Raw genomic sequence first — 20,966 nt, 5'->3', positions numbered from 1 at the left:
TATTATGCTATATTTTCTCTATTATATAAGTGTTGTACTGACATGAAGAGAAGCGTGTTAGAGCCACTGGGCGCCATATTGATGAGTAGTTCTGCCTCGGGACCCAGGTCGGCAATGATGGCGCGCACTGCCGCCAAATCGGCCGATGCCACCGCCTCGCGCAACGCCATGTATGAGCTCTGTCGCGCCAGTTCCCTCGCATCTACAAACATAACATCAACATTAATAAACAGTTGAAAATACTGTGAATACAAGAAATAATATATGGCAGAATAACTGAAACAGAATCAGTCAGACAGTATAGAGAGTGTTCTTGAAATACAGAGTGGCCCGTAAGTCAGTTGACACGCTGTTCTGTTGTCAACTTTACATTATTAATGATACAGTATCAACACAATATGATACTGTATCATCTCAACTTGATCATCTCAACACCATAATTTGATACAAAACTTCCAAACTGAATGGTTTCCAGTGATCATGGGATATCTTCTTATGCTATCTTTTCTCTATGGTATTTCCATAGATGATACAGTATCACCACAATATGAAACTGTATCATCTCAACTTGATACACAGCACCATAATTTGATACAAAACTTCCAAACTGAATGGTTTTCAGAGATCATGGGATATCTTCTTATGCTATCTTCTCTCTATACCCTTACCTCAAACGTGAATCTGAATGAGAATAAATAAGAAATTGCATTTGCTCAGATGATAATTAATTAATAATTATCATTAAACGAAAATCCCAATTAAATGCTGTAAATCACCCCGAAGACTTCTGCTACTGCAAATATTGACAACAGGGTAAACAGCTAGATGGAAATTCGATGAGCGCTACTATTCAAAAATTATTGTCAGCCCGGGAATCGAACCCAGTACCTCCTAATTGCCGGTCAGGAATGCTTACCCTTACACCAAACTGACAATCTCTGGATAGCAGCGCTCATTTCATACGAAGCCATAGCGGTCAGCCAGTCTACAGATGGAAATTACTGAGATATTGTCAGTTTGGTGTATGGGTGAGCATTCCTGACCGGCAATTAGGAGGTACTGGGTTCGATTCCCGGGCTGACAAATAATTTTTGAATAGTAGCGCTCATCGAATTTCCATCTAGCTGTTTACCCTGTTGTCAATATTTGCAGTAGCAGAAGTCTTCGGGGTGATTTACAGCATTTAATTTGCATTTTCGTTATTATTAATAAATCTTTGATAATCTTACAAATTGTAATTGTATTTGACGTTGTTATACAAATTTTGTTTTGTAATGACAAATGATTTTGATTTGATCAATTGAATTACACATGGCTTACACAGTGAGACCTATCCTATTATATTAAGCGAGCAATTTCTGTATTTATATTTATGTGGTTATTTTTTATCTGGTTATTTTTATAACTGGCTATTTTTATATCTGGTTATTTATGTTTTACGGATATCAAAAACGGCTCTAACGATTTTCACGAAATTTGGAACATAGTAGGTTTATGATATAAAGATTCGATTGCACTAGGTCTCATTCTTTGGAAAACTCGCTGAACGACATTAAAAGGATAATTCATCCTTGGAAAACAGATGATAATTTCGTCGTCTCTCGATAACAGAAGATGCGTGTGCCTGTGTGGGAGAGAGACAGAATTATTTCCAGCTGTGTAATCATAATCAATCAGCGAGAAATTTTATCCAGCTAGACAATTTAATCGATTTGATCAACATAATCTGATTTGTTGACATGACATGATAATCCTCCTAAACTAGAGTATAACATCATTTTCAAAGTTGATCATTATTTGACAATAATTTCAAGTGATTAGTGAGTGTTATTTTGTTATTCAATTTGGTTTGTAGACTATATAATCTAAATAATAACATTTTTGTTTTCATATGTTTAAACAGAAAATTGAACCTGAATTCAAGTGTATAGAACATAACCTACTTTCTGGACTATTTATAGTGTATAAATCAAAATTTGGGAAAGAAACAGTTTTGGGCTGTGCTGTTAGTCCTTCCCCAATCAATAATCCGAATTGTGTTTGGTTTATCAAAAGTCAAAAATAAATAACGAGCGAAGCTCGGTGCCCCGATATTAATAATTAATACAAGGAATATAGGCAAATTAATATTATCATTGACAATACCTCATTATGATTGAATCACACATATTTCACAAGTGAGATAGACACAAATACGGTAGATACTCTTCTTTCTCTATAGGGACTACTAAAATTATTCAAGCTCAATAAAAGTTATGAAATGCCCTTTTCATTTTATTAAATGACAACACTGAGTTATACCATAGTGAGAAGATAGCACAATAAGATATCCCATGGTATAGAGCGTTCCAAATTTAACTGTCAACTCAAGCCGATAGTCCTAGTAGTTGTTTTTGGTGAAGCTATGTGACGCTGGTAGTCTCTCAAACTGTGCCGTTCTCACACTCTCACCCCATCAAAACGGTAATGATAGACAGTAGTCGACAGTAATCGGCTTGAGTTAAGGCTGTGCAAAGGCTAAAAATGAACTTTATCTCGCGATATTTTTAAATTTTTTTCGATTTGTATACCATCAAGCTATCAAAATGAAAAAGTTTTCTCAGAAAAACATTTTTTTCCGATCATTACTTTTTGAGATATGAGCGCCTAAAGTTTAAATTTTTGGGACAGAACATTTCAAATTCGGTAAGAGATAAATCCATGAAATTCAGAGGATAGATTCTTCATGGTATTGTTGATATAGTAAAATAAACATTTTCTGAAAATATAAATTTTCAAGATAGTTATTCAATTTACTAGAAATAACCAAAAATAACTTTAAGTTGAGTTATTTTTGGTAAATTGAATAACTTTTTCAAAAATTGATATTTTCAGAAAAGTCTTATTTTACTAGATCAACAGTACCATGAGGAATTCATCCTCTAAATCTCATGGATTTATCTCTAACCGAATTTGAAATGTTCTGTCCCAAAAATTCAAACTTCAGGCGCTCATATCTCAAAAAGTAATGATCGGAAAAAAATGTTTTCCTACAGTTACCTTGAAAAGTGACCATTCCTGCACTGATTACAGAACGCAAAGAATCACTTTTCCGCTCTAGTACGCAAAGTATTACTTTGCGTACTCTTAATACTTTGCGTATTATTTTGCAGCCATCCCAATCAGCTGTTGACATTGTTGGCATGTATTTTGAATGCAAATTTGTTCTATCTATATTTTTTCTGATTTTCAAATAAATAAAAATGAGAACTCATTAAATTATACATTTTGAATATTATTAATTATTCATTATTCCAAATAATATTTTTCATTCATAAATTGATTGGTTGAAAAATTATTTAGAAATTAAGATTTACTCAAAATTTTTCAAATTAATTGGATTGATTAAATTTTTAATTTGAGTAAATTATCGATTATTAATTTTCAATTGGATTATCAAGTTTAAAATAAATTAAAGTTGTTATTAATAACAAAATTATACAGACAAACATTTGATGGATTTCAGCCATCATTTTACCCATAATCAACCACTTCTCATATTCAATGGTAACTGTAGGAGAACTTTAATGTGAAATACGTGCGCAAAGTTCCTCCGCTGCACTCAAGAGACCATTCCGCCCTCGCCTACGGCTCGTGCGTAAACGTTTCTTTCGGTGCAGCAAACTGTCACTTTGCGCACTAGTTGAACAAATAACTATTTCCTGAGAAAACTTTTTCATTTTGATAGCTTGATGATATACAAATAGAAAAACTTTGAAAAATATCGCGAGTAGAAAGTTTATTTTTAGCATTTGCACAGCCTTAACAAAATATCGACTAGAAATATTTGAAAAATAAACGACCTATGTCAGAGTACTGTCTGTTATCAGTAGTCGACTTGATTTACTTGGGACACTACTGGGGGTATCCCAGGTGCTCTCACATACTACAACTTTTCAATAGATAATAAATTAATTAATATTTAAACAGATAATAAATTGGTGATTTATTATTCAAGCTACTCCCTTTTGTAGTTAATACTAGCTGGCCTGGCGAACTTTGTACCGCCAAATAGTTAATGCATCTCATGACAACGTTTAGCTTGATACACACCTGAGGAGGCGCGATACGGCATTTTGCATTCAGGTGCTTCTTGCTTATTGGATTTTGGATGGACGAACTCACACACACTGAATCGGGCATGGCGTGCAACGGTGTGATTGGGCAATCTCCATAAGATCAACACTTTGTATCACCAAGCCGCGCCTCCTCAGGTGTGCTTAGCCTTAGCTTAATCTGATGCACTATATTTTTATGAAAATTATCCAACAATCAGTATTTACATTTATATCTCAATATGGACTTCCTATGTGCTTAGTTAGTTGTTCAGCAGTTTGTATTTTTAGATAATTATAGTTGAATGCAGCTTGCTGGGAAATTGAATGGTATATCTCCTTGCTGGGAAATTGAATGGTATATCTCCTTGCTGGGAAATTGAATGGTATATCTCCTTGCTGGGAAATTGAATGGTATATCTCCTTGCTGGGAAATTGAATGGTATATCTCCTTGCTCGGAAATTGAATGGTATATCTCCTTGCTGGGAAATTGAATGATATATCTCCTTGCTGCTGATTTTCTCGTGCATATTCTGAATTTACAGTATTTCGAGTTCTACGACTCAAGTTTGGTCGTCATTCGTACCACGGCATTATTATTAGAATTAGAATTTTGTGAACCAGTAGAAAGAAAATAGAAAAGCAGAACTACCGACGGCTGTTGGATGACGCAATGATTATAACAGCTGATTTTTATTTCTGTATGTGGCCAGCTCACAAATCTTCTCCCATAAGGATTACATGTAAACTTTGAAGGACCGTAGGAAAGAGTCCTGAAGTCGGATTATAAATTTGATAGGCCATAAACCTGGTCCTGAACATAACGAACACAACTAAAAGAAATCATCAAATTCGTTGCACACATAAAAAAGTTATTGAATGTCAAAATTTGAGGCTCGATTTTTATTTATTTAGATATCTCTGAAGATTCCTTTATTGAGGAAAATCAAATGAACTGGTTATTCTGGAGTAGGCTTCCCAGACTTTCTCCAATTATGATTGGGTGATAACATATAAGTGGTAAAGTGATTATAAATTCAAATTCAAATCAATTTATTTTCCATTAGATTATTTCAATCTAATTCCGAATACTACTCACCCATTTCGACATCATTAACGAAGTAAGTGCACGCGTCAAATGCTGAATCTGGCTCATCGTTCACTTTATTTTGCGACAAAACTCTTTGTAACATATCAACACATTTGCGCAAAATAAAATTGAACTTTTCACATCACTTGCACTGTTGATAATATCGTTCACTTTTTAAAACTAATATCACTAAATTGTTGACTTTTTATGGAAGAGAATGGCAAGGTTCAGAAGTAAGAAGACTATCGAAGAGAATGGTAAAGTTCAGATGTAAGTAAGAAGTCTAGTTATGCTTCAAAATCCAAAACGTTCTAAAAAACGAATTAAAACTGTATTTACTTGAAAAAATTAATGAATTTTGAATAAAATTACAACTTCAACGTACATCACACTTAGCTGACTGCATATTTCTATCAACTTCTCTATTTAGTACCTAAATATTTTATTATTTAAATGCCTATGATTTCAAAATGAAATCACTTGCAACTGTTAATCATATATTTCTTTTTCCTAACTCTTATATCACCAAAATATTAACATTTATTCCTTTTCATAGAAAGAGAATGTAAGATTGGAAGTAAGTAAGAAAGTAAGAAGATTTTAGTTATTCTTGCTAAGTAACAACTTCTAGAAATCAATGTAACATAACCTACACAGTAATAGATCCCATGAAGCTCATTACATATTGGCATATATTTTTACTTTCCTTGCCCTATTACCATAGGTAAGAAAAGTATTGCTTTCCAAAAAAATTAAGGTACCCCAATTTCTAATTTCTATACGTTTCAAGGTCCCCTGAGTCCAAAAAAGTGTGTGTATGAGTGTATGTGCGTCTGTGTACACGATATCTCATCTCCCAATTAACGGAATGACTTGAAATTTGAAACGTAAGGTCCTTACAATATAAGGATCCGACACGAACAATTTCGATCAAATGCAATTCAAGATGGCGGCTAAAATGGAGAAAATGTTGTCAAAAACAGGGTTTTTCGCGATTTTCTCGAAAACGGCTCCAACGATTTTGATCAAATTCATACCTAAAATAGTCATTGATAAGCTCTATCAACTGCCACAAGTCCATATCTGTAAAAATTTCAGGAGCTCCGCCCCATCTATGCAAAGTTTGATTTTTGATTCCCAATTATCAGGCTTCAGATACAATTTAAACAAAAAAATTGAGCATGAAAACCTCTACAATTAATGTCTTGTAACATTTTCACCTGAAATTGAAAATAAGCTCAAAATTCGAGAAAATGTGATTATCCAATTGCAAAAAGTGTTGTCAACTGTTGATCCTATCAAATGAATCACTATGAAGAGATAGCAGACCTCGTATGTCTCCAGTGTTATTGTCCTGTCACCAGCTGGCTCAGATCTTCGTTTATAAGTAGACTTGAGATGAGCGTGAACACTTGCAACAGGTGATCTATTTTCATAACGGCAAGGAAAGTTGTGTGAGTGCGCCACACCAGATTTTTTATATTATATTTATTTGACACAAATAACCTTGATATATTTGGACTCACGTTTTCACGTTTTGGACGTGAGACTGTGGTACTTTTCTGTAAGTTGTGTAATTCTCAATTATTAAATAAATAAATAATAAAATACCAATATAACTACGAAGGTAAGGTAGATTAACTTTGTGAAGGAATAGATCCACAATTATTTTATTTCAAACTGATGTTACAAATAGAATTCTGTGTGAACCCTTTGAAAAAGAAAAATTGAATTACTTTTAAGATGATAAGAAGAGTAGATCCATTTCTATTAGGATGCAGTCTAGCTCATATTTCAACTGAATATTGTTAGTGTACTGTATTTGAAAATATTTAATCTCAATTATGAAAATATATTATTCAATCATTTGAAAATATATTTTCTTGACAAATAAAATATAATTCATCAATTTTCACAAGAACAGTTAATCTTTCATTCAACAGATAGTGCTAGGCTTTTCTAGCTCTGAAATGTTGCCTGATCGTTTTTAACAGTGTAGAAATATAATTGATAACAAAATTTAATCTCAATTATTATGAAAATTTTTATACAATTATTAAAAAATATTTCTCTTGACAAATGAAGTATAAAGAATTGATCGTTTCAAACAAGAATGAACAGTTAATTTCACATCAGATATACCAGTATCAGCTATCCTTTATAGAAGTCAGTGGCAAGGCAGAGAATCGGCAACGTTGTTTTCCTATCTTTCTCCACTGCCATTATAACTCACTATGGGTTTCACTACTTTGCCTGTTACGTCCTTCCTAGAGGCTAATTCAATTTATCACGGCAATTGCGAAACTTCTTTCACCGATTCCAATAATTTCAAGTTCATACCGTGGATAAACGGATTGCGTACAGCCTACACCAAAAACACATTTTGATACGGCCAATGAACCAATAATATCCTTCTCACAGTGGGCCTAAGTGAGGTCCACGTTATAATGGCAGTGGAGATAGATAGTAGAACAGCGTTGCCGATCCTCAGTCTTGTCAATGCCTTCTATAGATGGTAGCTGATACAGGTTTATTGATGTAATATTAACTGTTCATTCTCGTTTAAAATAATCGATTATATTCTATTAAACAAGAAATGATATTTTTCAATAATTTCATAATGGATTTACATGATTAAGATAGAATATTTTGTTAACCCTTCTACTACCAACGTTTTTCACATACACGAAATTCCAAATGGGGTAACTGGGTTACCCCAACAAGATTTCTGTTTATATAATTATTTTATATTTTTTTCCCTTCAATTTATCGATCAAATGCATTACTTAAACTACTAATATAATTAAAAATAAATTTCTTCTGTTGAAAAATATGTTTTCAATCAAAAACTGACAGGACAACAAAATTGAGCATTCTATCATATTGAATGAAAAAGACTAAGAAATTGTCAAAAAACACATATTTATTGATAATTAGAAAGACCGGTTTCGGTTATTACACCATCCATTGTCAATCTGATGTTTGTCATAGATTGTCAATCATAAACTGTTCATCAGAGATTGACAATGGTGTAATAACCGAAACCGGTCTTTCTAAGTATCAATAAATCTGTGGTTTTTTGACAATTTCTTAGTCTTTTTCATTCAATATGAATAATTACCACAATATCAGCTTCTCAACTACACAAAAAGTTCTATCATATTTTTGTAGGAGAAATGTTGTCAAATAATTAAATTATGGTTATAGAGAAGCAAATTTTTCCAATTTAGATTTTAAGTGATCATTATGAATTAGGTTTGGCAATAAAATAAAAATTGAACATTAAATTCATATCTTATTTTATTCTAATGATGGATGAAATATAGAAAATTAAAGATTGTATGACATGGAATACCAAGTGGGGTAATAGAGTTACCCCCAGGATAAATCTGCTAATAATTACAAACTCAAGAGGAACGGAATGATTTTATGAGAAAAAAAATAGCTAAAGTGATAGCCTATGTTTTTAACAAGTACTCAACGTTTCAATGAAATACATCAACATTATCTACGAAAAATTAGACAAAATGTGGGTTGGGGTAGTCCAATTATCCCGCTTGGTAGTAGAAGGGTAAATGAACTATTTATTTTTTTTCATTTATTTACAATGCAAATGACACTAATGTAATAACATTGAAAGATAAAATAATAAGGTAGTCCTTGTGCTATTTTTCTTCCAAATTTATTGGAGACAAAGTCCAAGATAAGGTTAGAATTTCACTTGTACAATTTTTATATAATTTTTGTCCAAAATAAACATTAAAACTATTAATTTTGAATTCAGATGGCTTAAATTGATAAATTAATTCGAAATATTAATTCTACATTGTTAAAAGACGTTCTGGCAACAGAGCAAACCGAGAAGGAGATAGCGCTATCTGTTTTGTCGAATGATAGACAAGGATAGCAACACCACTGTTAATCAAATACTGCAATCATAACGTGGGTCTCACTCAACGTTAGTAGACAGATGTCTACTAACTTTGAGCCTTACTATACTGCAGTATGTACTTTCTATTGTTAACGGTTGGTGTATTTTTATCTCTTTCACACGACTGACCACGCTCCAATGCACAACATTCCCTCTCTATTCAGCATACCAAAGAGAGTAAAACTTTGCCGATCTTATCCTGTCACTAAACTTGATTAAGAACAGGTTTCAATTTGAATGCCGTACGCAGTCGGCGTGGAATCTTCTCGTTAGTGCCAGTCCACTGGATTCGCAAATTTCATTTTCGCACTGACCGTTTCCTTTCACTGTGGGTGAATGTACTGCCTCAGATAGTTAAGTTGCAATTAAAGATGCGCTTTTAGTTCGCATCGCGACTAAGGGCTGTCTGTACAGTCAAAGCCCAAACTGAATTTAATCAGCCAGGTGGCTTAAACTCGAAACCACATTACAACTAGTAGTTCTGTGAAAAGTAGACCTCGCGCTCAGTAAGTTACATTGACCTGTTGTTATGTTTTCTCAAAAATTAATAAATAATTTATCAATTTAAAATGTCTAGAAAAAATCCTAAATAAACAAAGAGCTTTCAGTCCTATCGTACCGTGACGTGTCGTTCCGGAATGTGAGTGTGAGCGCTGTTATCAGGTCTGGCTGCAACTGTCTACAACGTTGATGGAAAGATACTACATTATTTCAAGATGTATGTTTTTGAACGGGTGTATTATAGTCAACTGTCTACTAATGTTGATGGAAAGATACATTTTCAAGATGTTCGATGTTTTTGAACGGGTAGTATTATAGTCCACTAGATAGCTGATTTATGATGAATAATTCTATAGTCTGATTTTTACTCTAATATTGGCATATGAAGGAGGCTCCTTTCTCCTTTTATACTAGTAGTTCTGTGAACAGTGGATATCGCGCTCAGTAAGTTACATTGACCTGTTGTTATGTTTTCTCAAAAATTAATAAATAATTTATCAATTTAAAATGTCTAGAAAAAATCCTAAATAAACAAAGAGCTTTCTGTCCTATCGTACCGTGACGTGTCGTTCCGGAATGTGAGTGTGAGCGCTGTTATCAGGTCTGGCTGCAATACTGTCTACAACGTTGATGGAAAGATACTACATTATTTCAAGATGTATGTTTTTGAACGGGTAGTATTATAGTCAACTGTCTACTAACGAGATGGAAAGATATATTTTCAAGATGGTTTATGTTTTGAACGGGTAGAGGTGCGTACAGATATACGCGCCGCGAACATGAGCAATTCACTTTTAATCAGCTGATGCCAAGCTTTATATAACTGTATCTTACCGTTTCTGTAAAAATACAGATATAGTCAGCTGATTAAAAGTGAATTGTTCATGTTCGCGGCGCGTACATCTGTACGCACCTTAGTATTATAGTTCACTAGACAACTAACTGATTTATGATGAATAATTCTATAGTCTGATTTTTACTCTAATATTGGCGTATGAAGGAGGCTCCTTTCTCCATTCATATTATCCTTGAAATGCAAAATTTCCAAAAACCTTGTATATACGTCGACGCGCAATTTAAAAAGGAACATACCTGTCAAATTTCATGAAAATCTATTACCGCGTTTCGCCGTAAATGCGCAACATATAAACATTTAAACATTAAGAGAAATGCCAAACAGTCGACTTGAATCTTAGACCTCACTTCGCTCGGTCAACAAAAGAGACTTGATATGAATTTAATCCAGTTTAGAATGAAATTTAGTTTAAATTGTCAATGTTCAAACGGCACTGAGTATTGTTAGAACAAAAAGTTTGAATAGCCTCTCTTAAAAAGAAGGCTGGAAGCTGGAGAAAGAATCAGCTAAGCATGGCTATCTACATATAATAAATACTGTACTAAAACTTTATTGCTATCTTTCCAATAAACATTAATAAATTGAGATAAATTATCTAATGGCATGATTCATGCTCACTCGGCCGGGATGACTGGAAATAGTCTAATTAGAAATCAAATGGAAATAAGGAGATAATTATTTTATTTATTATATTTCTACTGTCACTGTTATGGGCGAATCCAACTCAGTATGTCTTATTAGTGGTTCTGTGAACAGTAGACCTCACGCAGTATTCTCATCCACAAGTACCTGATTGAAACTATAGACCTTATGGAAATACAGCAATAGACTGGCTTTTCCACACATCTGTGTAATCACTTGTCAGCTGATTTATGATGAATAATGCTATAGTCTGATTTTTACTCTAATATTGGCGTATAAAGGAGGCTCCTTTCTCCTTTTATATTATCCTTGAAATGCAAAATTTCCAAAAACCTTGTATATACGTCGACGCGCAATTTAAAAAGGAACATACCTGTCAAATTTCATGAAAATCTATTACCGCGTTTCGCCGTAGATGCGCAACATATAAACATTTAAACATTAAGAGAAATGCCAAACCGTCGACTTGAATCTTAAGGTGCGTACAGATATACGCGCCGCGAACATGAGCAATTCACTTTTAATCAGCTGACTATATCTGTATTTTTACAGAAACGGTAAGATACAGATAGAAAAAGCTTGGCTTCAGCTGATTAAAAGTGAACTGCTCATGTTCGCGGTGCGTATATCTGTACGCACCTTTAGACCTCACTTCGCTCGGTCAACAAAAGAGACTTGATATGGATTCAATCCAGTTTAGAATGAAATTTAGTTTAAACTGTCAATGTGCAAACGGCACTGAGTATTGTTAGAACGAAAAGTATGAATAGCCTCACTAAAATAGAAGGCTGGAAGCTGGAGAAACAATCAGCTAAGCATGGCTATCTACATATAATAAATACTGTACTAAAACTTTATTGCTATCTTTCCAATAAACATTAATGGAGATAAATTTTCTAATGGCATGATTCATGCTCACTCGGCCGGGATGAGTGGAAATGGTCTAATTAGAAATCAAAGGGAAATAATGAAATAATTATTTTATTTATGTATTTAAATATATTTCTACTGTCACTGTTATGGGCGAATCCAACTCAATATGTCTTATTATTAGTGGTTCTGTGAACAGTAGACCTCACGCAGTATTCTCATCCACAAGTACCTGATTGAAACTATAGACCTTATAGAAATACAGCAATAGACTGGCTTTTCCACACATCTGTGTAATCACTTGTCAGCTGATTTATGATGAATAATTTTATAGTCTGATTTTTACTCTAATATTGGCGTATGAAGGAGGCTCCTTTTTACTTTCCTTGCCCTATTACCATAGGTAAGGAAAGTATTGCTTTCCGAAAAAAATTAAGGTACCTCAATTTCTGAATTTCTATACGTTTAAAGGTCCACTGAGTCCAAAAAAGTGGTTTTTGGATATTGATCTGTATGTGTGTGTGTGTGTGTGTGTATGTGTGTGTGTGTGTGTGTGTGTGTGTGTGTGTGTGTGTGTGTGTGTGTGTGTGTGTGGTATGTGCGTCTGTGTACACGATATCTCATCTCCCAATTAACGGAATGACTTGAGATTTGGAACTTAAGGTCCTTACACTATAAGGATCCGACACGAACAACTTCGATTAAATGCAATTCAAGATGGCGGCTAAAATGGCAAAAATGTTGTCAAAAACAGGGTTTTTCGCGATTTTCTCAAAAACGGCTCCAACGATTTCGATCAAATTCATACCTCAAAAAGACATTGATAAGCTCTACCAACTGCCACAAGTCCCATATCTGTAAAAATTTCAGAAGCATCTATGCAAAGTTTGATTTCAGATTCCCAATTATAAGGCTTCAGATACAATTTAAACTTAGAATTTTAAGTGGAAAAGATTGAGCATAAAAATCTCTACAGTTAATGTCCAGTAACATTTTTACCAAAAATTGAAAATAAGCTCGAAATTCGAGAAAATAAGATTATTCAATTGCTAACTGTTGGCAACTGTTGATTCTATTAAATCATTCACTATGGAGAGATAGCAGACTTCGTGTGTCTGCAGCGCTATTGCCCTGTCACCAGCTGGCTCAGATCTTAGAATTAGTAGACTTGAGATGCGCGTGAACACTAGCGTCAGGTGATCAATTTTCATAACGGCAAGGAAAGTTGTGTGAGTGCGCCACACCAGATTTTTACTCTAATATTGGCGTATGAAGGAGGCTCCTTTTTCCTTTTATATTATCCTTGAAATGCAAAATTTCCAAAATCCTTGTATATACGTCGACGCGCAATTAAAAAAGGAACATACCTGTCAAATTTCATGAAAATCTATTACCGCGTTTCGGCGTAAATGCGCAACATATAAACATTTAAACATTAAGAGATTTTTTGAAGACAAGTTCAATGAAGATAGGGTGGTGCAAGAAGTGAATTTGGAGTTGGATGACAATGCTCATGAAGTACATCAGATGGATGCTGGAATAACAAAGGATGAGGTGAGGGAGGCTGTTCAAAGGCTAAAGAATGGGAAAGCAGCAGGAATTGATAATATTCAAGCTGAATATTTGAAGAAAGGGGGTGAATGTCTCTTAGATAGACTCACTGAGTTATTGCAGCAGGTTTGGGAACAAGGTACAATTCCAAAAGAATGGGAACAAAATATTATAGTTCCACTCCACAAAAAAGGAAATACCACTGATTGTGAAAACTACCGAGCAGTTTGCTTATCTTCAGTGGTATGTAAAGTGTACACTCGAATATTAGAGAAAAGACTGCGAAGTGTGGTGGAAGAACAGCTAGAGGAGGAACAGTGTGCATTTAGGCCTGGCAGGCAGACGCAAGACCACATCTTCTCAATAAGATCGATCTGCTCAAAATCTATTGAAAAAGGCAAGCAAGTATATCTGGCGTTCCTGGACCTGAGAGCCGCATTTGATACAGTATCAAAAGAAGCCTTATGGGAGACATTGGCTGCTAAGAATGTGCCACAAAAATTACAGCGTGCTATTAAAAGTGTCTTCAATAATGTCACTGCAGTGGTTAGAACGTGTGGACAGATATCAGGACCTCTGCAAATGAGAAGGGGGATAAAACAGGGGGACAGCTTGAGTCCACTATTATTCACCATGGTAATGGATGAAATCCATAAAATCTGCAAACGAAGAACGGGGAGAATGACAGTCGGACACTGGAATTTAAGGCCCATTTTCGCTCAAGCTCTACTGTTCGCGGACGATATAGTTCTGATTGCTGACTCGGAAAGGAAACTAAAAGCAGCTGTAATCGAATGGAATGAAGAGATCAAGAGGAAAGGTATGGAACTGAATATCAATAAGAGCAAGGTGATGGTGGTGAATGGAACTGAAGGTGAGAGAGTGATAATAGAAGTGGAGGGGCGGCAGATGGAACAAGTAAAATCATACGAGTACCTTGGCACCATTATAAATGAAGATGGAAAACTGGATGAAGAACTGAGAAACAGAATCAACAAGGCTAGCCGGGCTTACTATGGTACCAAAGACTGTATTTTCGGGAAAAAAGAAGTGGGTACTATGGTGAAGAATAGGGTCTATAAAAGTATAATAGAGCCTATAGTTCTGTATGCGGTGGAAAGTTGGCCCATGAAGACACAGCATATGAGTAGAGTAAGGGCAGTGGCAATGAAGTGCCATAGAAGAACGGCTGGGAGGACGTTGAGAGACAGAGTAAGGAGTGACCGCATCAGGGAGGAAATTGGAATGAAAGATGTAAAAGAAGTTATCGACAGAAAGCAATTAGGATATTGGGGTCACGTACAGAGGATGGACGATGAGAGGAAAGTGAAACAGTACGCAAATGTGGTTGTAGGAGGCAGACGGAAGAGAGGACGTCCCCGGTACTCGTATGATGAACACATTAGAAGATTGGGAGAGGAGAGAGGGAAGACTGTGGGGCAGATGAGGAGGCTGGCTGCGGATCGCGACACCTGGAGGCGGTTGTCCGAGGCTACCCCGACGCTGTGAGGCACACCGGGGCAGAGAGAAAGAAGAAGAAGAGAAATGCCAAACCGTCGACTTGAATCTTAGACCTCAATTCGCTCGGACAATAAACTATTTATAGCAATATTAATCATAGAATCGCATTGAATTCAATTTGACATCTAACGAAAAATCATTCTATCCATAACAATATCTTCTTTCAAGATTTTTCATTCATGGTTCCAATTTTCCATGACAGGAATTATGTATTTATGTAATTAAACCCTATACTACTTTTATACCTTCAACTTATTGCTTTTTTAGATTTTCTAGAGCTGATGGTTGATAGGCAAATCATCAGTACTGCAATTAAGGTGACAACAAATAATCAAAAGATTGATTATTCTATCTCAATTTATGTTTATTAGAAGGATGACATTTTATTATAGTATTTATTATTATCTGTAAGGAAATAATTATATATTATATTGTATAATATTTATATACAGTATTATAAATTAATAATTTATATTGCCATGTAAGGCTGATTATTTTTTCGGAAGGTAATTCAAACTATTTTCAAAAATGTATACCAAAAATGAAAATGATCTACAAATGGAAATTACTGAGATATTGCAATTATTCAAATGCTTATGAATTAATTATTATTATTATTAAACGAAAATCCAAATTGAATGCTGTAAATCACCCCGAAGACTTCTGCTACTGCAAATATTGACAACAGGGTAAACAGCTAGATGGAAATTCGATGAGCACTACTATTCAAAAATTATTTGTCAGCCCGGGAATCGAACCCAGTACCTGCTAATTGCCGGTCAGGAATGCTAGCTAGCTCCATCTAGCTGTTTACACTGTTGTCAATATTTGTAGTAGCAAACGTCTTAGGGGTGAATTACAGCATTTAATTTGGATTTTCGTTTAATAATAATTATTAATGAAAATGATGTTTTGATAAAATTATTTAGATATTATTCCTGTCAACAAATAAGTATTGTTATTCAGTCAAATAATTGAATATTTTGATCTTGTTTGTGAATTCTATATGGTAATTTATGGGGAATAAATGAAATATTACATGAAATGAAACATTATTATCTCTCCTGCATGAATGATAATCCAGTTGCATACCTAGCAAGCATAACTAGTTGTAATCCTCTTATTTACTTGTGAACTAACATCACAAGTGAAAAATCACAAATTACTAAAGAAATAAATGCATGAAGTGAGCAAGTAAAATATCACATATTACTGAAGAAATAATGACATACTTCACGAATTTTGTTGGAAGCCGGTCTATAAAATAACACTAAACAAGCACCATTGGACACTCTTAATACACATAGTGATTAAGTAAAAGATTACAAATAACCTCAGAAATTACTGAAGAAACAAACAATCAGCTTGTTCTGTCACAAATTACTGAAGATATAACCACAAACGACGGTTTGTACTGTGACTAAACTAGAAGATAACGAATAACCTTACAAATTACTGAATATATAATCATAAACGGCGGTTTGTAGTGATTAAGTAGAAGATACCTAATAACCTCACAAATTTCTGAAGATACAATCATAAACCACAGTTTGTACAGTCACAAATTACTGAAGAATATAACCACAAACGACGGTTTGTAGTGATTAAGTAGAAGATTACAATAACCTCACAAATTACTGAAGATATAACCACAAACGACGGTTTGTACTGTGACTAAACTAGAAGATAACGAATAACCTTACAAATTACTGAAGATATAATCATAAACGGCGGTTTGTACTGTGACTAAACTTGAAGATAACAAATAATCTCACAAATTACTGAAGATATAATCATAAACGGCGGTTTGTACTGTGACTAAACTAGAAGATAACGAATAATCTCACAAATTACTGAAGATATAATCATAAACTACAGTTTTTACTGTCACAAATTACTGAAGATACAACCACAAACGACGGTTTGTACTGTGACTAAACTAGGCGTTAGGATATCGACCGGCTTTTCGCATAAAGAACACTTCTCCGACTGACACGACAAGAAACTGAACGACTAGCTTCACGAGAGACCGAACATGGACTGACGCCGGTTAGGCGATAGGCGTTGGGGAAGCCGTGATTGCTTGTCCGCTAAAACGCCAGTTATGTAACCACCCTTTCTCTCTCTTACGCTCTCACTCACTCTCTCTCGCATGCCGTTCAGCCAACTTAACAGACTAAGAAAATATCTTGACCCTGGATGCATCAACAGGTAGTGGACAACTTAATAAGTTACATAATACGCGTGTAAAACGGAGCGTCTCATCCTCAAATTGTAACTTAGTCTAATGGAAAATCGTTGCAAAAAATTGCTACCAAATTGTTCAAATTCCTAATGGGAAACGGTTGCAGAAGTTCGCTCAAGTTTGGTATTAATGCTAACCACTTTAGCTTTGCAGATAGAATTATTCATTTTCAAAGATGATGTATCAAATTGTAACTCTAATGGAAAACTATTGTAAAAATTCGCCATCAAGTTTAGTTTTAATACCAAATTGTTCAAATTCTTAATGGGAAACGGTTGCAGAAGTTCGCTCAAGTTTGGTATTAATGCTAACCACTTTAGCTTTGCAGATAGCATTATTCATTTTCAAAGATGATGTATCAAATAGTAACTCTAATGGAAAAATGGTTCAAAAATTTGCCATCAAGTTTAGTTTTAATAATATTATCTCTACACAAATGAGATGAATCAATTCAGACTCTTCTTCGCACACAAGCATCATGGCCCATGTGGAGGATATTCTCTATATTTTTGTTACTATTATTCAAACATGTTTGTATCATTGGAGAGGAAATGAATGAATTTGAATTTTTGCTTTGCAGATGGAACTATCTCTTTTCAAAGATGATGTGTTAAATTGCAAATCACTCTAATGAGAAACGGTTGCAAAAATTCGCTCAAGTTTAATTTTAATGCTAAGTCATCTTGTTTTGCAGATAGAAGATGATGTGTTAAATTGTAACTCACTCTTCTAATAATAATAATATCGTGTGACTTGGCTTGCTCAGGTCTGGTGTCAGAGTTTTCAGGTCGCAACTGATCAATTTCAGGGCCTCTGACATGACCTAACGACTGCTTCTCAGGCAGCCGGGACAGACTCTTCTAATGGAAAACTGTGGCAAAAGATTGTCACCAAGTTTAATTTTGATCGAAAATCAAGTGACAAAGCAGTGTATGATTACATAACCTTAACTTTTGGACAACATAAACATTTTATCAAAACTTTTGGAGAGAAATAGTACAGGCTCATCCTTTTTTTCTCCAATGCCATAATTGTATTATGATTATAGTATTTTATACAATAATATAAATTTTAATTTTAACTCTTTTGCTTTGCAGATAGAATAATTTATTTTCTTGGTTATTTATTTTTTAAATTGTGTATTCTTGTAAAATTCATTCAATTGATCCTGGAATTGTTAATGGGAAACGGTTAAAAAATTCGCAACCAAATTTAGGTTCAATGCAAAGGCCCGATTGCACAACAGCCGGTTAAATTTTAACCGTGATTAATTCCACGAGAACCAATCAGAGAATGCGTTTTTGAAAAGACGACTTCTCTGATTGGTTCTCGTGGAATTGATCACGGTTAAAATTTAACCGGCCGTTGTGCAACCGGCACTAAGCCTTTTTGCTTAGCAGATAGAATGAAATCTTTTGAAAATAGTGTATTCTTGTAATGTTTGTTCAATTGTTTCTAAAATTTTTAATGGAAAGCTGTTGCAAAAATTAGTACAACTTTAGTGTAGGCCTACTAAAAAAAGGTTTTTTGCATTGCAGATAAAGTGATCTCTTTTCAAAGATGTGAGGGATATTCTTGAAATGGATAAACGTTGTACGTGATAAAGTCAACAGGCCTGTAAGAGCTTTTGGTAGTTGATAAAAATTGAAGAGAGAAAAGAAGAAGAAGAAGAAGAAGAAGAAGAAGAAGAAGAAGAAGAAGAAGAAGAAGAAGAAGAAGAAGTAGTAGAAGAAGAAGAAGAAGAGTTTGTCAAGTTCTTCATTAGACCCTTGCGTAGCACAGGTTACCTGCTAGAAAATGATAAAATTTCCCTTTTACTGCGAATGTATTGCATGCTATTTTATTGGCAGAACTCGATTTTCTGCAAATCACCCAGTAGCATGTTATGCAACCGAAAAACCTTCTATAGTGAGATCCACGTTATAATGGCAGTGTTTGATTAGCAACGGTATTGCTATCCTTGTCTATCATTCAACAAAGCAGATAGCGCTATCTCTTTCTCGCTTTGCTCTGTTACCAGATCCTCTTTCAATAATGTAGAATTGATAATTAATTAACAAAATATTTCATCTTAGTTATGAAAATTCATTATGAAATTATTGAAAAATATAATTTATTGCTTAATAAAACATAATTGATTACAGATGGAAATTACTGAGATATTGCAATCATTCAAATTCTAATGAATTAATTATTATTAATCGAAAATCCAAATTGAATGCTGCAATTCGAATTTCCATCTAGCTGTTTGCCATGTTGTCAATATCTGCAGTAGCAGAGGTCTTCGGGGTGAATTGCAGCATTCAATTTGGATTTTTGTTTAATAATAGGGGTATTCACAATGTTGAAGTAAGCTGGCTAAGTTGAGCTATTTGCTAACTCCAGCTATTTGCTAAGTCTGTGTTAACTCAATGCTATGTATAGTGATACGTAAGAAAAAAATTAACTGACAAGATAGCAGATAGCGCAGGTTTGAGTCCGCTAACTCTAGCTATCTCTGTTAAAACGGCAGCCATATGTTTATAATCTTACTTTTTCAAACTAACTTTAAGTTACACAAATTATCCGCTTTGATCGCTACTGCAGTTAGCTAATAGCAGATTGTTTTAGATGGGGCATTCACAATATTCAGAGTTATCAAAAAGCTCTTTAGCTGGCTGAAACAACATTGTGAATACCCCTAATGATATAATTGATTATTTTAAACGAGAATGAACAGTTAATATTACATCAATAAACATTTATCAGCTACCGTCTGACAAGACAGAGGATCGGCAACGTTGTTCTCCTATCCTTCTCCACTGCCATTATAACGTGGACCTCACTATAGAGTGGTTACATGAGAGAGATCAGATCTGTATTCATTTATTCGGATTTGATGGAGAGGTAATGCAAACAAGAAATTGCTGTAACTAACCGGGCTCAAGAGATACGGGTAAAGTCAGATATTTTTTCAAGTAAAATACCGGTATTCAGTTGCGGATAAACAACTTGGAGCTTATTCCTGGCGAAAATAACAAACTAATTAATTGAGAGTGTGGCCTTGCAGGAAAACACTTTGTTGATTAAATACCAACAAAAGAGACTCTCTAGAATGATATAAGATTCGAATAAAATAAATTAAAATTGATAAGTATTATTTTAATAAATAAGTATCACTTAAGGCTGTGCAAAGGCTAAAATTAAACTTTCTACTGGTGATATTTTTCAAAGTTTTTTGATTTGTATATCATCAAGCTCTCAGAATGAAAAAGTTTTCTCAGGAAAACATTTTTTCCGATCATTACTTTTTGAGATATGAGCGCCTAAAGTTTAAATTTTTGGGCCAGAACATTTCAAATTCGGTAAGATATAAATCCATGAGATTCAGAGGATTGATTTTTCATGGTATTGCTAATCTATTAAAACAAAAATTTTCTGAAAATATCAATTTTTGATAAAGTTATTCAATTTACTAGAGACGACCAAAAATAACTTTTTGTTGAATTATTTTTGGTAAATTGAATACGGTAACTTTATCAAAAATTTATATTTTCAAAAAAATTTTGTTTTAATAGATTCAGCAATGCCATGAAAAATCAATCCCTGAATCTCATGGATTTATATCTTACCGAATTTGAAATGTTCTGTCCCAAAAATTTAAACTTTAGGCGCTCATATCTCA

The 20,966-nt window shown here is 34.2% G+C and overlaps 1 protein-coding gene across 1 annotated transcript in view; it reads right to left on the bottom strand.

The window, feature by feature from the left end:
* LOC111056054 (leucine-rich repeat serine/threonine-protein kinase 1) overlaps window positions 1-20,966 on the bottom strand; it is a 236,411-nt gene that overhangs the window by 181,466 nt on the left and 33,979 nt on the right. Inside the window, 1 exon segment of the mRNA XM_039420334.1 lies at window positions 43-202. Within this exon segment, the coding sequence (XP_039276268.1) occupies window positions 43-202 (160 nt within the window).

This window comes from Nilaparvata lugens, chromosome 2, assembly GCF_014356525.2.
Source record: "Nilaparvata lugens isolate BPH chromosome 2, ASM1435652v1, whole genome shotgun sequence".
In the NCBI taxonomy this organism is placed as follows: domain Eukaryota; kingdom Metazoa; phylum Arthropoda; class Insecta; order Hemiptera; family Delphacidae; genus Nilaparvata; species Nilaparvata lugens.
Note: the sequence above shows the minus strand (reverse complement) of the source record. Positions and strands in the feature narration are given on the sequence as shown.